This window comes from Agelaius phoeniceus, chromosome 21 (genome assembly GCF_051311805.1).
Source record: "Agelaius phoeniceus isolate bAgePho1 chromosome 21, bAgePho1.hap1, whole genome shotgun sequence".
NCBI lineage: Eukaryota > Metazoa > Chordata > Aves > Passeriformes > Icteridae > Agelaius > Agelaius phoeniceus.
This window is the reverse complement of record NC_135285.1, coordinates 1,390,964-1,413,775: the sequence shown is the minus strand read 5'-3', so window position 1 is coordinate 1,413,775 and position 22,812 is coordinate 1,390,964. Positions and strand designations below refer to the sequence as shown.

At 55.6% G+C, this 22,812-nt stretch overlaps 1 protein-coding gene across 2 annotated transcripts in view; it reads left to right on the top strand.

Annotated features, from left to right (window-relative positions):
* Positions 1-7,052: 7,052 nt before the first annotated feature.
* RGS3 (regulator of G protein signaling 3) overlaps positions 7,053-22,812 on the top strand; it is a 75,880-nt gene continuing 60,120 nt past the window's right edge. Inside the window, exons 1-9 of one of the 2 annotated variants that reach the window (XM_054646202.2) lie at positions 7,053-7,152; positions 11,458-11,508; positions 12,583-12,641; positions 13,247-13,341; positions 14,147-14,215; positions 14,854-14,914; positions 16,714-16,804; positions 17,381-17,448; positions 22,338-22,419. In XM_054646202.2, the coding sequence (XP_054502177.2) occupies positions 7,065-7,152; positions 11,458-11,508; positions 12,583-12,641; positions 13,247-13,341; positions 14,147-14,215; positions 14,854-14,914; positions 16,714-16,804; positions 17,381-17,448; positions 22,338-22,419 (664 nt within the window). In that variant the 5' untranslated portion in view covers positions 7,053-7,064. Of the gene's footprint in view, positions 7,153-11,457; positions 11,509-12,582; positions 12,642-13,246; positions 13,342-14,146; positions 14,216-14,853; positions 14,915-16,713; positions 16,805-17,380; positions 17,449-19,361; positions 19,529-22,337; positions 22,420-22,812 lie in introns of those variants that run through there. The other variant, XM_054646203.2, reaches the window with a different exon arrangement.

Here is a 22,812-nt window from a genome sequence, read left to right as displayed (position 1 = left end):
AGATTGGTTTGGTTTGGTTTTCTCCCAGGTGCAGTCCCAGATTGGTTTGGTTTGGTTTTCTCCCAGGTGCAATCCCAGATTGGTTTGGTTTGGTTTTTCCCAGGTGCAATCCCAGATTGGTTTGGTTTGGTTTGGTTTTTCCCAGGTGCAATCCCAGATTGGTTTGGTTTGGTTTTTCCCAGGTGCAATCCCAAATTGGTTTGGTTTGGTTTTTCCCAGGTGCAATTCCAGATTGGTTTGGTTTGGTTTTCTCCCAGGTGCAATCCCAGATTGGTTTGGTTTGGTTTTTCCCAGGTGCAATCCCAAATTGGTTTGGTTTGGTTTGGTTTTCTCCCAGGTTCAATCCCAGATTGGTTTGGTTTGGTTTGGTTTTCTCCCAGGTGCAATCCCAGATTGGTTTGGTTTTTCCCAGGAGCAAATAAATTTGCTTGGAAAAAGCTTTAATTTTGGTGGGTGACAGATGGAGATCACTGGGAATATCAGCAAATGGATTCAGCTGAACAAATGAAGAGTTTTTGATTCTTCTGAAAGGAGGAACATTCAGAAGTGCCTTAGGAATGACCCTGGATCCCTGAGCAGGGCCACCCCCCCGTGTGCTGGTTCCTGCCTGTCCAGGACAGAGCTTTGGTGCTATTTGCCTGTGTCTGTGGGGCTCTGGCATCAGCAGAGCTGCTGGGGCACGTGGCCAGGGACAGAGGGGGGCTGTGGCAGGGTTGTTCTTCAGCCCTCCTGTCCAGGAGGTGACAGCAGCACTGACTGTGAGCCCAGGGCCTCTCCCTCTGCATTATAAACACACCCATGAGAGAGGGAGTTGGAGCCTTTGTGAGGTTTCTCTGCAGACCCCAGGGCTGGGATGATGAGGGGTCCCCAGACCCTCCCTGTGGGCAGGACAGGAGAGCTCTTGGAACATTCTGTAACATAAATGCACTTCAGTTCCTCCCCAGCACTGCCTGTTGAGGATGGGATGATAATGAGGGTGGGATTAAGGGGTCCATCCCCACCCCAGCTCTGTATCCTGGGCTCTCTTGCCTTCCAGCAAGATGTGCAGAGGATGTGACACCTGCAGTGTCAGCCTGTCATATTTGGGAGGAGCTCTGGTGTTGGTGAGCTGTGCTGGAGCTCAGGGATCCTGGGGAGAGCCAGAGCTGCTCCCCTGGCTGTGCCTGTCTGCAGGGAGAGCATGGAGCAGCCATGGGATGTGTTTGGGAATGCCAGGGTGCAAATATCAACCTGGGCCATCCCTGGGGGATGCTGTGCCATTGGCTGAGTGCCTGGCCAGGTTGGATCCTGGCTGGAGAGCCTGCCTGGGATGCAGGGGTTACTCCTGCCCGCTGGAAAAGGACCCCCTCCCTCTCTGTGCTCCCCTCCTTGGGCTTCTGGGTTTTGATAACTGCATGAATCCCTTCCTCAAGGACCTGCAAAGCAGCTGTGCCAGATGTGGGAAGCAGGTTCTGGTTCTGGGCAGAGCTGCTGGAGCAGACTCTCCCCTCCTGTGTCCCTCACATTCCACCACACCTCGCCCTGGGCTTGCTGCTTCAGGTCCCTGGTGGGGAGCAGCAGCTGTGGCTGCCCTGGGGGTTCCTGGGTCCTGAAGGATTCCAGAGGCTGCAGGGCAACTCTGGGGGTTTTGGGGCCACCAGGCAGACAGGAGAATTTAGGTGGTAGCCCAGACTTGCAGGGATCAGTGTGACCAGGCTGCACCTTCTGCTCACCTCCCACACCTCTAGCACTGCCAGCTGGGAAAGGGGCTCCAGCTTCCCCTGGGCTCCAGCCAGCTGTGCTGTGAGGGCAGGCAGATGTGCTGTGGGGACAGCCAGATGTGCTGTGAGGGCAGCCAGATGTGCTGTGGGGACAGCCAGATGTGCTGTGCGAGCAGCCAGATGTGCTGTGGGGACAGGCAGATGTTTAGGGGCTGCTGAGGAGCTCCTGGTGCTGTCTCTCAGCTGCTCCTGCTCCCTGCCCTGCCTGTGCACCCCCTGCTCTGTGATGGGGGCAGCAAAGGCCCTGCTGTACTGTACAGATACTCAGCAATTACAGAATAAATCACATCCCTGCTCCTCAGCCCTCCCTGAGCCCTGGATCCCGAGGCTGGAGCACAGGAGGGGAGGGGGAGCTGTGTGAGTGCTGAGCAGCCCAGCTGTGCCCACTGAGGTGCCTCTGCCCTTGGGCTGTGTGTGCAGGGGGCTCCAGCAGCACAGCATCCATGGCCATGGCTCTGTGTGGGGGTGACAGGGGTAGCACGGTGGGGATGGATGGAGATGAGAGATCTCTGGAGCCAGGGCTGGAACTTGGGGTTTATTGCAAAGGGCCTGGGGGCAGGGCCCTGCTGGGAGCTGCCAGGCACAGCTCAGAGCAGGCCTGAGAGAAGAGAGGGGAGAGAGGATGAGAGGGTGAGAGAGTAAAAGGGTAAGAGAGCAAAAGCATAAGAGAGTAAAAGGGGTAAGAGCTAAGAGGCAAGAGAGTGAGGTTCCCGTTACAATACCATAAATCTTCTTCTGTGTTGAATATTCTGATTCTCACTAACCAGTCTAGTATAATGTACAAATCCCATAGCATTTCCATACAGCCTATAAGAATCATTACATTACCATCCTGTGTTACATTTTAAACCCTACAAACTCCTCTTTGGGCCCTTCTGCCAAGCTGGCAGGGTCTGCTCTGCCCCTTGGGCCTGTCTGCAAGCAGAGGGTGTTGTTCCATCAAAAGGGGATCACCTTCAGCCAGCCACACCATTGTTTTCCAGTTGTTCAGTAACTGAGGGATCTCAAAGCTTGCTTTCATTTCAATCTCGCTTATAGTTTCCATATTCTGAAAATTTTTTGCCAGGCAATCATATTTATAAGGCTTTTCTGTTTCATCTTCCCCAACAGTTCTGGGTGCTTCCCAGGGCTGGAGAGGGACTCTCACAGCCCAAGAGGACTCAGCTCTGGGCCTTTTCCACCCCACTGGTCCCTGCACATTGCCCTGCTCCCATCCTGGCTGGTGCCTCGCTGCTGTGCTGTGGGAAGGAGGGAAAAGGAGGCTCCTGGCCCCTCTCCACCAGGAAAGCAGGAGCTTGGTGTGGGAGCTGGCAGCAGAATCCCTGCCAGGCCCTGGGCAGTGCTGGCTCTGGGAGCCTCCTGCAGGGTGCCAGGGTCAGGCTGACCCTGCAGGCACAGGCAGCCCCAGCAGAGCTGGGCTCTTTGCCCAGAGGCTTTGGAGGCTGCTGGGGTGGTTTTTGTCCCCACCAGTGCCCAAAGGGGCTTGGATTTATGGCAGTGGTACAATAGGTGTCTGTGGCAGTGATGGATTGGGCTGTGCAGAGCATTCCTCCCTCCCTCCCTCCCTCCCTTGTTTGCTCTGTGCTCCTCCTGTTGCTTTTCCTACAGTTTCAGGCAGTTTTGCTGGTGGAAGTTCAGCTGAATCAAACCAATGCCCCTGGCAACCTTTGGGGGAAAAAGCTTTTCCAGTGAGCAAACAGCCTTTCCAAGCTGCTGCCTCTGCCTAGAGGCTGTGGAGATGGAGCTGGAGATATTTTGGGGTACCTGGAGGCACTGGGCAGGGTGTGGTAGGCCTGTCCATCTGTCCATCCTGGTACACACTGGCACAGGGCTGAGGGTCTTTTGCCTTTACAGTGCTGTGAGTGTGGTTCCATCAGGCTGAGGGACACTGCTCTGCCCCACTGCCCTTCCAGGGAGTTCTGGGGCTCCAGAACTGGGGACCCCCCATCTGAGGCTGCCCAGCTGCCCTGTGTTAAGGGCAGTGTAAAACAGCTCTGCCTCACCAGTCCCCCCCTGCTCATCCCTGTGGAAGAAGCCTGGGCAGATGTTCCTGGTTCTGCAGAGTTCCTGGGCTGTGCTGGCTCCTCTGCTCATGCTGGGCTGGGAGGTTTCTCCTCCAAGGCTCCCAGTTCTGGGTCTGAGCACTTTTGTCTGTCTCAGCATCAGATCCTGTGGCAGGTTTGGATGGCTGTGAGTGAGGAGGGCCAGGCTGGGGCTGCTGGGGCTTTGTCAGGGTGCTGGACATGAGGAAAGCATCCAATTCCCCCTTTTGTGGAGCCTCCTCTGAGCCCCAGCACATCAGCAGGGATGGCCTGGAGATGGGTCTGAGCCAGAGTCCTGCAAGAGTGTCCAGCTCTGGGGCTACCCACAAAAGGACCTGGAGCTGCTGGATGAGTCCAGGGGAGGCTACAGAGATTCTCCAAGGGCTGGAGCCTCTGCTCTGGAGCCAGGCTGGGAGAGCTGGGGGTGCTCACCTGGAGAGGAGAAGCTCCAGGGAGAGCTCAGAGCCCCTGCCAGGGCCTGAGGGGGCTCCAGGAGAGCTGGAGAGGGACTGGGGACAAGGGATGGAGGGACAGAACACAGGGAATGGCTCCCAGTGCCAGAGGGCAGGGATGGATGGGATATTGGGAATTAGGAATTGTTCCCTGGGAGGGTGGGCAGGCCCTGGCACAGGGTGCCCAGAGCAGCTGGGGCTGCCCCTGGATCCCTGGCAGTGCCCAAGGCCAGGCTGGACAGGGCTGGGAGCAGCCTGGCACAGTTGAAGCAGACATGGAACTGGATGATTTTTAAGTTCTCTTCCAATCCAGACCATTCTGTGATTCTCAGCCTGTCCTGAACACCCAGTTCAGGGCAGCATCTCCAGTGTCCTGGACAGCAGCTTACACATTAATAAAGCCCTGACAGGGCTGGTCATCTGTTCTAAATAAAACAAAACTGTGCTGAGCAGAGCCTTGGGATGCACTTGGTGTGTGGGATGGGAAGGGCCATGGCCAAGGCTGCAGCTGGGGTTCCTGCCAGGGGTGAGTCCCTCTGAACGTGGCTCTGTCCCCTCTGTGCTGCTGCATCGGGTGAATTGCCATCGTTCCTCTCCTCTGCTCACGGGGAAGGCTGGGGCAAGGTGGTCACAAACCCCTGGGACAGATAAAACAGAGGGTGCAGCAGAGCCTGGGAGGTCCCTGCTGTCCCTGTCCCGGTCCTGCTCTCATCTCCTCTTTCCCCAGCAGGTCCAGGGCAGAGTCCCGCGGTGCTGGAGCCTCTTCCATCATCCAGGGGGCCACAGCGGGCCGGGCAGCCCCGGCTGCCGGGAGCCTCGGGGAGCAGGAGGAGGATCAGCCGTGCCCGAGTGAAAGGGAAAGGTGAGTGAGGGCTGTGGGGATGGTGTGGGGAAGATGAAACAGGAAAGCCTTATAAATATGATTGTCTGGCTAAAGATTTTGAGAATATGGAAACTATAAGGGAGATTGAAATGAGAGCAAGCTTTGAGATCCCTCAGTTACTGAACAACTGGAAAACAATGATGTGGCCAGCTGAAGGTGATCCCCTTTTGATGGAACAACACCCTCTGCTTGCAGACAGGCCCAAGGGGCAGAGCAGACCCTGCCAGCTTGGCAGAAGGGGCCCAAAGAGGAGTTTGTAGGGTTTAAAATGTAACACAGGATGGTAATGTAATGATTCTTATAGGCTGTATGGAAATGCTATGGGATTTGTACATTATACTAGATTGGTTAGTGAGAATCAGAATATTCAACACAGAGGAAGACTTCTGGCATTGTAATGGGAACCTTGCTCTCTCATCCTCTTTACCACACTCTTGCCTTCTTTACCTCTCTCTCCCTCTTTGGGGCCTGCTCCAGCTGTGGCTGGCAGCTCCCAGCAGGGCCCTGCCCCCAGGCCCTTTGCAATAAACCCCAAGTTCCAAACCCAAACTTCAGAAATCTCTCGTCTCCATCCATCCCAACCATCCTACCCCTGTCACTCCTGCAGGGAGGCTCTGGGCTCAGCCCTAGCCAGGGCTCTGTGGAGGGGTCACCACAGGCAGGGTGGGGGGTGTGTGCTCAGCAGCCTGGGCTGCATGGAGATCTCGTTCCTTTCCATCCCAGAGAGATCTGGCACAGCCCAGCCTTTGGGGGGGGGTTTCCCCCAGGAACCATCTCCACCATTCCTCCACACCCCCTGGAGCTGGAGCTCAGCCCTGGTGCCTCCTGGTGAGCTGTGCTGCAGCACCCAGGGCCGGTGGGTGCACCCTGAGATCCTGGGTGATGGGATGGGCTGCTCTGGGCTCTTGCAGGGGGACCCCATAAGCCTGGGGGGCTGCAGGCCTCTTTCCCTGTCACATGAGAGCCAAGCAGGTGACCCATGCCCTGCCTTCCCCCTGCTCTGGCTCACCCTCCCAGACCAGTTCTGCTGCAGCAATGTCCCCAGGGGGCTGTGCTGGCTCCTGCCTGGCCTGAGCAGCTGAGGTGTGCCAGGACACCTGCACAGGCAGGCCCAGGGGCTGCTGACACCAGCGAGGCTCTTCTCTTACCCTGCAGCTCCTTCCTGGGGCACTGCCCACAGGGAGGCTCCAGAGTCTGCGGGGGCGGGCAGGGCACTGTCCCCACTGTAGCACTGTCCCCTTCCAGGCACTGTCCCCACCGTGGCACTGTCTCCGCTCTGCCACAGGTGGGGAAGGGCACTGTCCCCATCGTGGCAGTGTCCCCAGCCCGGCACTGTCCCCATCCAGGCACTGTCCCTCCCCCCAGCCCTGTTCCCGCCCTGGCACTGTCCCCACCCCAGTACTGTCCCCACTGTGGCACTGTCCCCTTCCTGGCACTGTCCCCGCCCTGTCACTGTCACCACCGTGGCACTGTCCCCACCAGGCACTATCCCTGTCCTGGCACTGTCCCCATGTAGGCACTGTCCCTCCTGGCACTGTCCCCACTGTGGCACTGTCCCCTTCCTGGCACTGGCACTGTACCCACCGTAGCACTATCCTCATCCAGGACTGTTCCCTTCCAGGCACTGTCTCCTTCCTGACACTCTCCCCACCCTGGCACTGTCCCACCCTGGCACTGTCCCGATCCCGCCACTGTCCCCGCCCTGGCACTGTCCTCACCCCAGCACTGTCCCTGTCCCCTTCCTGGCACTGTCCCCGCCCTGGCACGTGTCCCAGGTGCGCTCCCGTTCCAGCCCCGGGGCCGATGGGAGCCGCTCCGTTCAAACTGCGGCCGTTGTTCCGTGTCCCGCGGCAAGCCCGGCTCCAATTAGTGCGGCTCCAATTAGTGCGGCTCCCATTAGCGCTGCCGTGCCGTGCCATGCCATGCCATGGAGGCCGGCGGGGTGCGCAGGGTCTCGCTCTGCTCCCGCCGGGCCGCTCCGCTCCCGGGCGCGTCCTTCTGCCTCAGCACCTTCGGTAAGCGCGGAGCCCCGAGCCCGGGGAGCCCGGGGGTGCCGCCCCGGCCGGGAAGCGGCTGCGGAGCTGCTGCTCCTCGCAGGAATCGGGGCCGGGCAGCAGCTCCTGCCCCGCTGAGCCCCGGAGCAGGAGCGCCCTGAGCCCGCTGCGGTGCGGGAAGCGCTCCCGAGGGTCCCAAAGGCGCAGCCCGCTCTGCCCCTGCATGGACACGAGCTGGGGCAGGGCCGCCTGCAGCTGTGCCCCGTTCGGGCAGAGCCCCAGGGTCCTTTTTGCTCCTCGGGGTCTCTCGGTGGCTGCCTCAGGTGTGCAGAGTGGGTTTGGTGGCCCCTGGCAGCGCTGGCTCTGCGGGCGGAGCTGGCCCGGCCCTGGCTGGGAATCTGGACACCTTGTGGATGTCCTGGCCGCTGTGTTGTCACAGACATCTTTTATGAAGAATCCTTTCTTTAGGATTTTTTCTCCTGAGCAGCTGAGAGGCCTCAGGAACAAAATGTAACCAATGATTATGTGCTGCTGTGGAATGCAACAGGTGCATCTGGGATTGGTCTCATGTGGTTGTTTCTAATGTATGGCCAATCACAGTCAGCTGGCTCAGACTCTCTGTCCAAGCCACAAACCTTTGTTATCATTCTTTCTTTTTCTATTCTTAGCTAGCCTTCTGAGGAAATAATTTCTTCTATTCTTTTAGTGTAGTTTTAATATAATATGTATCATAAAATAACAAATCAAGCCTTCTGAAACATGGAGTCAGATCCTCATCTCTCCCTCATCTTGGGACCCCTGTGAACACGGTCACACTGTGTCAGGACTGTCCTGGCAGCAGTGTCACACACGGGGCAGCTGGGTGCCCCTTCTGGGTGCTGCTTTCAAAGCAGCAGTTTTGTTTTCTTTCAAAGCTTCTCTTGCTCTCATGACCACACAGTGAGCTCCTTCCTAGGGATGTTGACCCTTCCCAGGGATGTTGCTCCTTCCCCTTTTGGCCTTCTGAGTGTCAAACTGCTCAGGACAGCGTGGAAGCTGAAATCCTCCTCTCTCTGGTACCAAGTGCAGGCCAAACATCATCTCTGCAGCCACAGTTCCCCTCGTGGGCTGAGCATCACTGGTGAGATGTGGAGTTGTGTTCTGAGCTGCAGAGCCTGGCAGGACAGGGCCAGCACTGCCCTCTCACTGAGGGTGGCTAGGAGGGAGTCTCCCAAAGGGCTGGTGCCAGGGCAGAGACTGTGGATGGTGATTTTGGGGTGCCTTGTGCCCATGGGGACCTCCCACCCAGGGAGGATCTGGCACTGTGTCCTCTGGCAGGAATCCCCACTGGCATTTGATAGATGTTCTTGGCTGTCCCAGCCAGGCCCAGCACTGTGTTTTTCCTTCAGAAAAGCATTTAAGAAGAACCCCAAATTTTCCATTTGTCAGAGACCATCAGTAAGGAACAGGTTTCCCTGCTTTTCTGCTCCCATAGAAGGTTGCCCTGTCCCCTCCCTTAGCCTGGCAAACCTCTCTCATGGGTGGGAACATGTTTGATTACCATCTTGTGCTTGTTCATGCCCATTTTCCCCTGTTCTCCTTGTGCCAGCTTTGTTCCTTGGCAGGAATTGCCTCTCCTGGCCCTGTGGGTCCAGGTGGATGGGGCTGGGAGCTCTCTGTGCTGCACCCCTGCAAGCCTGGCTGAGCTCTGTGATGGGATGTTCACCCAGGAGCTGCATGTGGCTTCTCCCTCTGCCCTTCTTCTGCACTTATTTTAATTTATATTAACCTTTATTTAACAGAGAGGACCTGGGCAAGCTGTGTCAGGGCCTCTCTGCTGGGGCTTGTTTCCCTCAGTTCTGGTAGGGATGTATCAGGAGATAAATGAGGGGAAAGGGTTTCTCTGATCTCTGCACTTGGAATGAGGGGGGAATGCAGCCCATGAACCTGCCTTGACAGGGATTGTGCTCCTGCCCACCCAGGTGTGGCACCAGGTCCCTGCTCTGCTCCTCTGACAGAGTGCCCAGCTCTGTCTGAGCACAGGCCTTGGCACAGCACATCCCTCCCACCAGCTCCAGCTGGATCATTCCTCCCAGAGCAGCTTCCCTGTCTGATCCTGGTCCTACACAAGCCAGTGAGTGCCTGGGGTCAGGCAGGGGCTGGGGTGTGCTGTGGGTTCTGATTTGTCCCTTCATGTGCTTGGGAGACACTCAGGAACAAATGCATTAAGAGGGAAACATCTGCTCCTCACAGAGGGGAGAGCACCTCAACTCCCAAACCCTACTATGGCCAATTTGTTTCTCCCCAAAAAGGCAGAGCTGCCCCTCTTCTCCCTGCTCTCCTGTCCTTGGTGCTGGGGACCCTGTCCCCCCAGCAGTGACACACACGGGGCAGGGGTGACCCCATCCCTCACTGTGCAAACCCTTGGCCCCTGAGCTCCCCAGGAGCAGCCCCAGCCACCCCAGGGCAGGGCAGGGCAGGACAGTCCCCAAACTGGCATCCCCCAAATCACCCAGCACAAAAACTTCCTCTCCCTTCATCCCCCTGACTCCTCCTCATGCTGGGCTGCCCTGGGGCAGTTTCCTTTGTGCTGTAACATCTGTGGTGTGCTAACAGCAGAGCAGGCAGGGCTGTGGGGCTGGGCAGGGCTCTCTGGGCCCTCTGGGTGGATGAAAAGGCTTTTCCCACGGTGGGAGAGGGTGCTGAGGGAGTTGCCTGCTCCCATTCCCAGTGTGGATGGGAAGGTGAGGCTGGGGCTGGTGTGGGTGCTGGGGGCTGTCAGAGGAGGGATCCTGGCACAGGGGTGTCACTGCCTTTGGCAGGGGCACAGAGTGGCAGCGACTGGGGGTGCACAGAGCTGTCCCCAGAGGGTTCCCACAGCCCCAGAGACCTGCAGGTGGCAGAGGGGTTCCAGCCTTGTGCCCAAAGCCTGCAGTGGGAGGATGACACTGGGGCACAGCGTTCTCTCTGTGGCAAACCAGTGTTAGAGCTGTCCTGACTCACCACCCAGCTCCTGCCTTTGCTCCCTCACCTCACACTTGTGCAAATGCACACAGACCATTTCCACGTGTCCATGCACACGTGAGCTGCTCAGAGCTTGGACATTTTTTTTTTTTGAGTGAAAAATGTGTTCTCTGAATTGTTTCAGGTTAAACAATCCCATCAGATATCCCCTCCCAAGCAAGCCCAAGCCCTTGGGTGTGTCTTTGACAAAATGAAATGTTGGGTTTTAACTTGCAAGATGTTTATGTGTCTGTACGTTATGTTTACTCACCTGTAAATGATGTTTACTCACTTGTTTGCTGTGTTTTGTAAACTGGGGAAGAAGTGAAAGTGGGAATCTTTGCTTTGGACTAAGGGAAACATTGTAGTGTTGGTGATGGTTTCAGTCCTTGGATTCTCCAGGGGTGTTGGGAAATGTTTGGTTTTGGGTCGATCCAGACCAGTTACATGATTAGAAACCCTTCACTGCCATTAAAATCTGCACATCCTATTGATGCTGGCAGGCCCAGCTCCTGGGGAACCTTTAGGGAGGACACCCAGAGGGGAGGCAGCTCACCCTGCACCCCATAACCATCACACCCCGTCACCATCACACCCCGTCACCATCACACCCCGTAACCATCACACCCCGAGGGGAGAAACTCACCCTGTACCCCATAACCATCACACCCAAAGGGGAACCATTCACCCTGCACCCCATAACCATCACACCCCATAACCATCACACCCCATAACCATCACACCCAGAGGGGAGAAACTCACCCTGTACCCCATAACCATCACACCCCATAACCATCACACCCCATAACCATCACACCCTGTAACCATCACACCCCATAACCATCACACCCCGAGGGGAGGAGCTCACCCTGCACCCCATAACCATCACACCCAGAGGGGAACCATTCACCCTGCACCCCATAACCATCACACCCCATAACCATCACACCCCGAGGGGAGGAGCTCACCCTGCACCCCGTCACCATCACACCCCGACCCTGAAAATGCCATGGGCTGAGTCCCCTGTCAGTCTGGGCCTTGTGGGGGGATTTCTGGGCTGATGCAGAGCTGCCAGTGCATGGAAAGCGAGGGAATGGGTGTGAGCAGGCTGCAGAGCAGTGGGGCTGCCCTGCTGTGGTGCTGTGCCCTCAGCCAGCAGGGCACACCCTGCTCTCCTGCCCAGGGCTGAGGGCTGGGGGTGGCAGTGCTGACCTCCACCCTGAGCCTCTGTGAACTGGAGGGAGGCAGGATGTGCCTGGCCCTGTGAGGGCCTTGCAGCTGAGGGGTGGCTGAGCCCCTCAGCCTGTCCCTCAGCCTGTCCCCTCGTGTCCCTGGTGTCCCCAGGCCAGCTGAAGCTGTCCATCGAGGCGCGGGGCCGGACGCTGGTGCTGCACGGTGAGTGTGCCCCGGGGCATCCCCAGTGAGCCACACTGGGCTGGGGTGGGGACAGCATTGCATGCTCTTCCTTCTTGGTCCTGTTGGGAAAAACCCTGGGGTGCAGTGGCACAACTGGGAGCTCTTTGATTAAGAGATCAAACTGAAACCTTTCCAGAGACCTTCATGTTTGCACCCATGTGTATAAATTACTTTTATTCCATATGAAGAGAAAAAAAGCAAGTACAATTTGGAAAGTCTGAAATGCTTTATCTCTGCCAAAACACTTTTGCCATATTTGCCAGGATTTCCAAACTGTTCTGTTGCCTCCAAATGCTGCAGTTTTTAACACCAGCAGTATTTCTTCAATGAAAGTGTTTTGATGCTGATTATCAGAGAGGCCAATGGGAGTGTCAGAACGATCCCTTTTTTTTGGGAAACACCTGTCTGGGGGTCTGGCACAGGCTTTACCCCAAATCCCTCCATTTGGAGCAGCCCCAGTGTGAGCTGGGTGTGAATGGTGGGGTCTTGTCCTGACACATCCCAACACATCCCTGGCACATCCTGACACATCTCCAGCACACCCCTGGCACACCCCTGGCACACCCCTGGTACATCCCCAACACAGCCCTAACACATCCCTGGCACATCTTGGCACATCCCTGGCACACCCCTGGCACACCCCTTGCCCCAGGCAGCCGCAGGGTCCCACCAGTGGGGCTGAGACAGTGGGGCTGAGCAGCGTGGGACAGTGCCAGGGCAGTGCCAGGGCAGTATCAGTGCCAGGGCAGTGCCAGGATGGGCTGTTTTGTTTAACTGGAGGATCTGTTTGGCTGCAGGGCAGGGAGAGCAGGGCTGGGCAGGTGGGGCAGAGGGAGTGCAGTTTGTGCCCCTGGATGCTGAACTGCTCTGCCACCAGCTCAGCCCAGGCTGCATTTATAGCACAGGTGTGTTAAAGGGAAACCATCAACCCCTGCCCCTGTCTGAGGGGGTTCTGCCCCACAGGGAGGGATCAGCCTGGGCAGCAGAGGGGTGTGGGGTAGGGAGATGCCTGCCCTGCTGCTTTGGGATGTGATAATTTCATTTCCTTTCCAGTCATGGAAGCAAAAGCTCTGATGGGAGCAGAGTGCCGTGCGTGTGACTCCTATGTGAAGGTGAGTCCAACTGGGGCTTTGCTCAGGGACCTTTGTGCTTTTTGGGGACAATTTTGTGGTTGGCTCCTCCAAGCTTGCTCTGCAATGTTTTTCCCTTCCCTTTCCTTCTCCATCCTGCTCTGGAAGAGCATCCCCAGCATGCAGGGACAGCTCATGGGTTTTGTTGGCAGTGTCTGGATGAAGCAGAAAAGGGGAGGACAGGACCCTGCTGAGGGCTGTGCCAACCATTTCTTGCAAGAACACCCCAGAGGGTGCCCCAGGCCTGGTGGGAATGTTTGCTGGCACAGGGTGGGTCTCCTGCTGGGATGTGCTCAGTGCAGGAAGCAGCTCCCCTGAGAGGGGGTGTGGGTCAGACCCCAGCCAGCCACACTTGTGTACATCACTCCTGATTTTTCTGCTCTGTTCCCTCCCTCCCCTGCCCCAAGGGGTTTTGAAATGCAATTACCTGGCAGGCAGAAGGGTGGGGTGATCCCAACCAGCCGTTAGCACGGGCTCAGCAGGATCTTTGAGCTCAGCCATCCGTGCCAGTGCCTGTGCCAGTGTCCTGCCAGGGCAGCTGGGGATGTGCTCTGGGAATGTTAACACTGCTTGTTTTCCTCCCAAAGATGTCCATTGTGCCAGATGCTGGCTGCAAGTGCAGGCAAAAGACGAAGACGGTGCCAGACAGCAAAAATCCTGTGTTCCATGAGCACTTTGTGTTGTGAGTATGGCAGGGCAGAGGCAGCTCTGGGCCATCCCCGTGTCACACAGAGCACTGGGGACCCCGTGCCACTGTCCCAGGGCTCCCTCTCCACGCCACAACCCTGTGTTTGCTTTTGCTTTGTGATCTCTAATAAACACTGAGCACGCCTGAGCAGCTCTGCTGCTGAGATGAGGAGTGACAGCCATTATTCTGTGCTTTTCAAGGCTGAAGTGCCTTGAACTTTTGGGCAGAGCTCTGCAGAGCTCTCAGCACACCCAGCATGGCAGCGCTGCTCCTGCATGCTCAGACCTTCTTGCTGGGCAGGAGCTGGACAAACACTGCATTTCCTAGACCTGGCTCCTGCAATAGTGTGACTGAGGAAGGTAAAAGGGTTTCCTACAGCTCCAGCATGTCTCTGCATGGGGAAGGAGCTGCATGACTTTGTTTGAGTAGAGCTTGTCACTGCTGGTGACGGGGGCTGTGCCAGCCCTCTGACCCATGCAGGGCTGGGTTTGGCACAGGCTGGTGCTTTCAGAGCATGAACTGGGGCTAGTTCCTTGCCTTTACCCTTTGGTGCTGGATGTGTCTTCCTGCAAGATTATTTCCCCCCTGAAGCCACATGAGTGGTGTCCCCACACCTGCCCAGGAGAGGTGACATCCCCTTGCAGCTGTCAGGAGTGAGCAGATTGCTCTCTGGGGAGGGGCTGCAGTGCTCTGTGCAGGGACTGGAGGAGAACACCTGGCTGTGAGGAGCCTGTGGCTGTGAGGGCAGCCCTTGCTGGGTGCTCCTTGGAGGCTGATGGGCTGTGCCCTCTTGTTACAGCCCCGTGAAGGAGGAGGATGAGCAGAAGCGTCTCCTGGTCACAGTCTGGAACAGAGAGAGGAATTCCAGGTAAGGGGCTGCCACCTGTCATAGGATCCTTTTCAGGTGGGGCTGTTGTGGCAGAGACCCTGTCCCCTGCTCTGGTCACCCCATGTGAGCTCCTCCAGGGCCCTGAGGGCTGGCCCTGACCTCAGGGCTGCTCTGCTCAAGGATTTGGCCCAGGGATGTCCCAGCTGGGACACTCCCAGGAGCATCACGGGCAGCAAACCCTGCCCTTGGCACTCTGTTGGTGCTGCCTGGTAGCCACCAGCTGGGTCAGCATTTAAACCCCTGTCCCACTCATGCCTGCACTGTTGGCCAAAGGCAGGTGGGGCTGGAGTGGGCTGGGATCTCCCCTCCCTGTGGGGACAGTGCAGGGAGGGCACCCAGGGGGGTGGCACCTTGCAGGCTGTGCTGCCAGCCCAGCAAGTGCCACCTTGGCCAAGCTCCTGCCAGCACCAGGGCTGGAGGTGACCAGGGGGCTCCAGCCCAGCTCCTCCTTGCCCTGCAGGTGTCTGCACCGTATCTGCTCACACCAGGGGCATGTCCTGGGCACTGCCTGGCACTCAGCATGGGCAGGGATGGTTGGGGTGAAAAGGGGTGCCAGGGGGGATCTGGTGCTCCCACAGGCGTGTGCTGACAGTCCCTGAACTCTGGTTCTCCTGCAGGCAGAGTGAACTCATTGGCTGCATGAGCTTTGGTGTGAAGTCCCTCCTGTCCCTGGACAAGGTACCTCTGTGTCCCAGTGCAGGGTGTGGGGCTGGGCAGGGCTCTCTGGGCTCTCTGGGCCCTCTGGGTGGATGAAAAGGCTTTTCCCACGGTGGGAGAGGGTGCCGAGGGAGTTGCCTGCTCCCATTCCCAGTGTGGATGGGCAGGGTGAGGCTGGGGCTGGTGTGGGTGCTGGAGGTGGTGGGGAGGCTGTCAGAGGAGGGATCCTGGCACAGGGGGTGTCACTGCCTTTGGCAGGGGCACAGAGTGGCAGCGACTGGGGGTGCACAGAGCTGTCCCCAGCACAGGCTGCCTGCCCAGTTTGCAGGGGGGGGACACAGGGCAAGGGGCCAGGCTGGCACGGGTCACATCTGACACGTGGGACACATTCAGGAGTCTGCCCGATTCCCAGCAGCGTGCTGATGGGCACAGGGCAGCCACAGAGGTTTTTGGCTGTTCCTGCAGGAATTCTGTGCCAGAATCCCTGTCCCTGCTGCCGAGGGTTTGGTCACAGTGCTGCTGCCCCAGCCTGGCTGCTGCTGGTCAGTACAGCCGGCTCTGCCTTCCCGGGCAGGGCTCCCAGCGAGCACCAAAGCCTGGGAATGCTCCGTCCCATGGGAGTGCTCCATCCTATGGGAATGCTTCATCCCAGGGGAACTCTTCATCCCATGGGAATGCTCCATTCTATGGGAATGCTCCATCCCAGGGGAACTCTTCATCCCATGGGAGTGCTCCATCCTATGGGAATGCTTCATCCCAGGGGAACTCTTCATCCCATGGGAATGCTCCATTCTATGGGAATGCTCCATCCCAGGGGAACTCTTCATCCCATGGGAATGCTCCATTCTATGGGAATGCTCCATCCCAGGGGAACTCTCCATCCCATGGGAGTGCTCCATCCTATGGGAATGCTCCATCCCAGGGGAACTCTCCATCCCATGGGAGTGCTCCATCCCGTGGGTACACTTTATCCCTGTGCCCAGCGGGGAGGGGTTCTGTCCCTGGGCAGCAGAATGTCTCAGCAAGCTGGATGGGTTTCATGGAGGTGTTAATACATCCCCTGAGCTCACAGAATCACAGATTATCCTGAAGAGACCCACATGGAGCATTAAGCCCAACTCCTGCACAGGCAATCCCACTCAGTGCCTGAGAGTGTTGTCCAAAAGCTCCTTGATTTTTTAAAGTTTCTCACCTGAGTTGTGGATGTTTTCTGCATAGCAGGAGACTAAAAAGGAGCTGTTGGTGGTGCTGGGTGAGAGGTGGGTGAAGCATGGCCTCCTCTGAAATTTGGACAAGGGAGGTGCAGCTTCTTTAAAACACTTTGGTGCTCACAGGACCTCAGCAAGGCTGACATGAGGTCCTGTCCCCTGGCTGCTGCATGATACTGCTGGATATCCCTCTAAAAACCTGGAATCTGCTGGATATCTCTCTAAAAACCTGGAATCTGCTGGATATCCCTCTAAAAACCTGGAATCTGCTGGATATCTCTCTAAAAACCTGGAATCTGCTGGATATCCCTCTAAAAACCTGGAATCTACTGAATGTCCCTCTAAAAACCTGGAATCTTGGTGCTTCAGTAAAAACCTGGAATCTTGGTGCCTCAGAGTTGCTCATTCCCCCTTGCAGGGAGGATGGAATTTTAACTGTGGCTGAGAGCAGGACTGTGGGCTGTGTGTGTGAGCAGGTCTGGGCACCTCTGTGGCTGTAGCTGGGGCAGCTCCTGCCCTTGGTTGGGTGCAGGGGGCTGAGCAGCTGCCCTGCATGCACAGCTGCCCTGCATGCACAGCTGCCCTGATGCCCCTCTGCTTCCCTCCCCACAGGAGATCAGTGGCTGGTATTACCTCCTCGGGGAGGACCTGGGCAGGACCAAGCACCTGAAGGTGGCCATGAGGAGGCTGAAGCAGAGCCCAGGTGTGTCCCAGCACAGGAATATCCCAGGGGTGTTGGCAGGGCTTGCAGGAGGAGTCACTGCTGTGTCTGAGCCTGCTCCCAGTGTGGAGCAGCCCCAGCCCCACTGCACCCTGTGGGCATTGCTCTGCCCTGTGCTGCTCAGTGGGCACTGGCATCCCAAAATCTTGTGGGGTGGGGATTCTGGCTGGTTCAGCAGTCCCTGCTCTCCTCTTCAGTCTCACTTCTGGGGCTCTTTGGGGACCCCAGCACTGCAGTCACATCTCTCTCTCTCTTGCTTGGCTTGTCCTCATGCTGCCTCCTGTCTCTCAGACTTGGGGCTCATTGCTGTGGCCACTCTCTTTGTCCCTGGGGTCTGGGCTGGATGTTTGGGAGCTTTTTCTCCTGCCTTGCTCTTGCCAGGGAGTGGAGGAGCAGGGGCTGGCCCAGGGCAGGGTGTGCAGCCACCCTCGAGCTGCTGCCTGGGGGGATGTGCCCATGCCATGTAAAGGTCTCATGTGCAGTGTGGGATTGCCAGATGTGCTGTCACACTCATGGGGACTTTATCTTTTTTAAAACATGTTTTAAAAATAATTTCAGAAGTCAAGCCAGGAAGTCAAAGTGCAGCCCAGGAGAACCAGGACGCTGTGACCTTGCAGCAGCTGAAGGTGGGTGTGACAGGGCTGTGACCCACAGCACTGGGAAGATGTGGGGTTGGGTGCCTGCCTGAGGGGTTTCCAGAGACCCAAGGTGTGGTGGTGTTTGCAGGGGTCTTAGGATGAGGGAAGAAACAAGAATGTTGACTCCATGTTTCAGAAGGCTTGATTTATTATTTATATTATATTATATTATATTATATTATATTATATTATATTATATTATATTATATTAACTATACTAAAAGAATAGAAGAAAGGATTTCATCAGAAGGCTAGCTGAGAATAGAAAAGGAATGATAACAAAGGCTTGTGACTGATTGAGACAGTCTGGACAGCTGGACTGCGATTGGCCATTAATTAGAAACAACCACAGAAACAGATGCACCTGTTGCATTCCACAGCAGCAGATAACCATTGGTTACATTTTGTTCCTGAGACCTCTCAGCTTCTCAGGAGAAAAAAAATCCAAAGGAAAGGATTTCTCATAAAATATCATGGCTACACCAAGGGACAGTGTTTTAGTGGGGCTGATGCTGAGGTGAGGGAGTTCTGTCACTGCCCTGTCCCACCATGGCTGTCACAGGCAATTTGTTCCCCCAGCCAGGCCTCAGCTGGTGGAGGGGGTGATTTGGGTGCTAACCCCCATTGCCCCAGGGACCTCCTGTTCTCCAGAGTATTCCCACTCCAGCCAAAGCACCAGCAGTGCCTGGGATGGCAGGGCTGGCTTGGCACGCTCCTGCCCCACAGCACGGGCCCCTGCCTGGCTCTGTGGCTCCTTGGACACGTCTGCTCCTCTCCTCCTTCCAGGACCGTGTGCTCTGGGAAGGGAAAGGCCCATGGTGGAGCCTGGGTGATTTATAGGAGAGGCAAGGATGGGAAATGGGAACACAAACACATGGTTTGCATCGGAAACGGGGCTCGGGCGGCCCCGTGATTTATCTGTGCCGAATTCCGCCCTGCGCTTCCCTCAGCTGCATTTGCAGTTATTTGTTTTACAGCACAGGGCTGAGCAAGACAAACAAAGCCAGCGCCCCTCTCCTCCCTTCCTCTCCGGCAGTCGCCACTGGTTTGAGCAGTGCTGGCTGGGAAGGAAAGCTGCTCCTCCTCCCAGCCCCAGCCCCAGCCCCAGCCTGCCAGTGTGGCTGCCCTGACAATGCTCTGATGGCTCTGCCACCACGGCTCCCCTGGCAGTGCTGAGGCTCCTCAGCTCCCTGCCTGGCCTCCCTGGCCCTGCCACCCTGGTTACTGTGCAGGAGAACCTGGATTTTGGGTTCCCTCCAGCCTTCCCTCCTTTATCATCCCCCTGTAGGAGTGTGGAAGGTGTTCTCTTCTGTTGGAACCACATCTCCAAGGAGTTGTGCCCAACTCTGGCAGTGGGTCAGCTGAGCCCTGCTGCTGGCTGTGCTCAGAGTTCCTCTTGGCTTTTAATTCCCAAATTCCACCATGGATGCAGCTCAGTTGACCTTGGTGCTTCCCCCTTGGTGACTTTATGAGCACAAAGCACGGGGACATGCATATCCTCTGGGTCTGTGCTTTCAAAAACAAACTTTTTCTTTTTTTTTTTTTTGCTTCTATAAACCCAAACCTCTGATTTTTTTTTATGAGTATGGAGTCATGTCCTTCATGGAGCGAGGCTCTCACAGCCAGTCCTGTGAAACGCCGCTCAAACATCCTCCAAGTGTTTGTGAGAACGTCGCAATAACAAAGTGCTCCGTGCGCCCCAAGAATGCCACGGGAACAAAAGCCACATCAACAGAGCTGGGACTGGGGAATACTAAAGAGTTGACAGGAATTTTAATATAAAACTCTCTCCCTTCCTCGTCAGTGAGGGCTTTCAGGAAGCCTCTGGCTTATCGTGGAGCGGCATACAGCGCTCGCAGGGGCCGGGGAGGTGAAAGGTGGCTTCCTGCCATTCTTCTCGGGAGCTGGGTTCCCATGGGCGGTCATGCCAGCGTGACTGGGGCTCCTTCCAGCCCGAGCAGTCCGGGAGTGCCGCGGGAGCCGCGGGGTTTTCATGGGCTCGGGGGGCACAGCCATGAACCGCTTCCATGGGCTCTGCAAGGTGTGCTCGGAGCCGAGGTACCGGCAGGTCTGTATCCCCCTGCACCCACCTGGGGCAGATCCCTGAGAGCCTGGCAGCCCTCTTGCCATGGCTGCATGTGGGGAATGGGTTTGTAGGGCTGCATGTGGGGAATGGGTTTGTAGGGCTGGATGTGGGGAATGGGTTTGCAGGGCTGGATGTGGGGAATGGATTTCTACAGCTGGATGTGGTGAATGGATTTCTACGGCTGGATGTGGGGAATGGATTTCTACGGCTGGATGTGGGGAATGGATTTGTAGGGCTGCATGTGGGGAGTGGATTTGTAGAGGATTCTTAAAGCTTGACAGAAAGCTCACATAATATATAAACTTTGAGATAAGAAATGCTGGCGTAGAAATGTCACGGAATAGGACAGATATTGTTGTGAGAGGAATGCAACTAGAAATAAGTTCAAAGCATGGCCTTGTAAATAAAACAAGATACTTTGGAGAAATAGAACTATGAAAGACGCATTGTAGTGGGATCCTTGAGGGGTAATTTTAGATAATTGGCTTTAAGGCATTTACAGCATGGTGTGGCAAAAAGCTGATAGGCCTTATAATGTATTGTAATTAGGAAATAATTGACTTCTGATTGTGATGGTGAGAATTATAACATCTGTATTGTCTCACCCTTCACATGAGACTGAAAATGGAATAAAAGTTTTAAAAGGCCTCTCAGTTGCCCATCTCTGGGTCAGAAAAGGGCTTAATCCAACAAATGGACTCTGTGGGTGCTGCTTGTGAGGCATCGACTTGATACCGTTACAATTGGTAAATTACAGTGAGGGTAGAAGGAAAGCATCTTCATTCACATGGGTGCCTGTGGCTGGTCTCTGCTTGTTGCTGCAGTGGAGAAATGGGCAGGGAGGGATGCTTTTCAAATATATATAAATTATTAAAATATAGAAATATATGCAAATATAAAAAATATATTTACTGTACAACTTGCAGGTAGTGTGCTGATGGTAACAGTGTTAAGCTGCAAGGTGTTGTCCTAATTTTCCCCTTATTAGAGAAGAAGCAGGTATAGCAGGCTGCTACTGCCTCTTCTAAAATTTATTTTTGTGTTTTTGGGAGCCAACAGCACTTGTTTCCTGGGGAGCAGCTCGCTGTGCTGGTGGTTCCAGTTCTCCCAGTGCACAATGCCAGCTGCTGCTTTTCCATGTGCAGGTCCCAGTCTCCTGCATTTCAAAGAAATATTCTCTCTGTGGGATTGGGACTCCCAGCTCAGGGTCAGCTTCTCCCTGTGCTCCTGAGCTCATTGTTCAGGTTATTCCAAAGCTGCTGTGGGGGACAGCAAACACTGGGAATTACAAAAGCTGCAGAATTCCAAACCCAACTGCCTCCTCCTTGCCAGGGCTGTGGTGACCATCTCATACAGGAAAGCTGCTCTGCCTTGGCTGGATAACAACTGACTCTGCTTTGTCTCTTAGAGCTCCTCAAGTCTTTATTTTGAAAATACCCTCTGCATTTTTTGGCAAAGTTTGGGTACATCAAGCCTCCCCACCCACCTCCCAGCTCATGGCTGATGTTCATAGTTGTGCATAGTTGCATGGCAGCACAAATGGGCAAAAAATGGGCAAAAATGGGCAAAAAATGGGCAATGATTGTCTGAGATGGCCATGGTGGTGGGAGGTGAGGAGCATCACAGGGAATAGCTGCTCTTCAGTGGCACAGGGCAGGTGGGGGGCAAGGTCAGCCAGCTCAGGGAGAAGGACTGGGGGGAAACCTTGGGCTGGGAAGTGCCCGTGGAGTCTCCGTGGTGGGAGAGGTGCTGGGCTGGCTCCTGGTGCCAGTGCTTGGTGTTGGAGATGAAAGTGGAGGATCTGGAATATCCTGAGCTGGAAAGGAATCACAGGGACCAGGAGTCCAACTCCTGGTTCATTCAAAGGTGCAGAGCCACCTCCCTGAGGAACCAGCAAACTCCAGAGAGAAAAATAGTGAGTGCAATGGGACTGGATCTGTGTTTGATCCTGCCAGGGCAAGACAGTTTCTCTTTTGAAGCCTGATTTTATGCTGAGCAATCACAAAGGGACAAGGTGCAGGGAAATGAAATCTCACTGCTTTGCCTTCCCATGGTAAAGGAGTGAGGAACCACATCACCTCCTTGGCAACTTCTGCTGAATTCCTCATCTTCCTTCTGCCTGTTTGTTCTCAAAATAATACAGGTCAGATGTAGGATTTTTAATTTTCTTTTCTCTGTCAGTAAAACAAGCATCTTGACTAATGTCTTGGGGGCTAATCAGGTATTTACAGGATCTGTCACGCTGAGCTGCTGCTGGAAGCCAACATCAAAAAATAAGTATAATTTTATTAATAAGCTCAATGCTCCTCAAATCAGGAGGACAAATGAGCCTAAATCAACCCAGCATCCCTCCTCTCCAAACCCAGTGAGGGAAAACACACTCAGCCCAGGGAAGGGGGTGATGCACACAGATGTCTGGAGGACAGGAGCGTGCTGAGCTCGCAGCTCCCTCCGGAGCAGGGGAGTGCTGCTATTTCTGTATTCTCCAACAGGAAATGAAATGTTTAAGTGATCTGCTTAGAGAAGTCAGTGTCAGGGCCAGACTGCCAGGTTTTCCTTTCCAATGGCTTCTCAGACCTTTCCTTACACTTGGAAGGGCTGGGAGCAGAGCGTGTGCTAAACAAACACTCCTGGGAGCCTTTTAGCCCCCATTCCACCTGTGGGGGTCTCAGTGACAGCCCTTCCCCATCTCAAATGCCACGTGCCAGCATTTCCAGGGGCTGTGGGGCAGTGTGGGAGTGAGGATCACACCCAGTGGCTGCTCTCCCACCTGACAGGTGTCTCCCTGCAGATCACCATCCCTCGGGGCACTGACGGCTTTGGCTTCACCATCTGCTGCGACGCCCCAGTCCGTGTGCAGGCTGTGGACTCTGGTAAGAGACTGGATCCTTTCCATCCCTCTTGATTTGGATCAATTCTTGTTCCTTTCTTGCTTCCCAGAGCTGGTTGTGATTCTGGAGCTCCCACGCCTTGCAGGACTCGGGTACCTCCAAGAAACTTCATTAGATGAATTCTCTGTTGCCTCTAATGAGGTCAGAGGCCCCTGGGTTAGCACTGTCACTATTTTGGCAATGTTTTCAGTAATTTGCAGAGATTTTGTTCCCTTCCCTCTCCAACCTGAAAACTGTCTGTCTGGTTGGGCGACCTTCAGAAATCATTTGGGGGGAAAACAGGTCAGAGGGGATCAGGATTGTGGGAATCCTCAGTTCCCTGAGTAGAACCTCTTGCTGTGCACCTGTGGGATGGACTGGTGTCTCCAGTGTGCT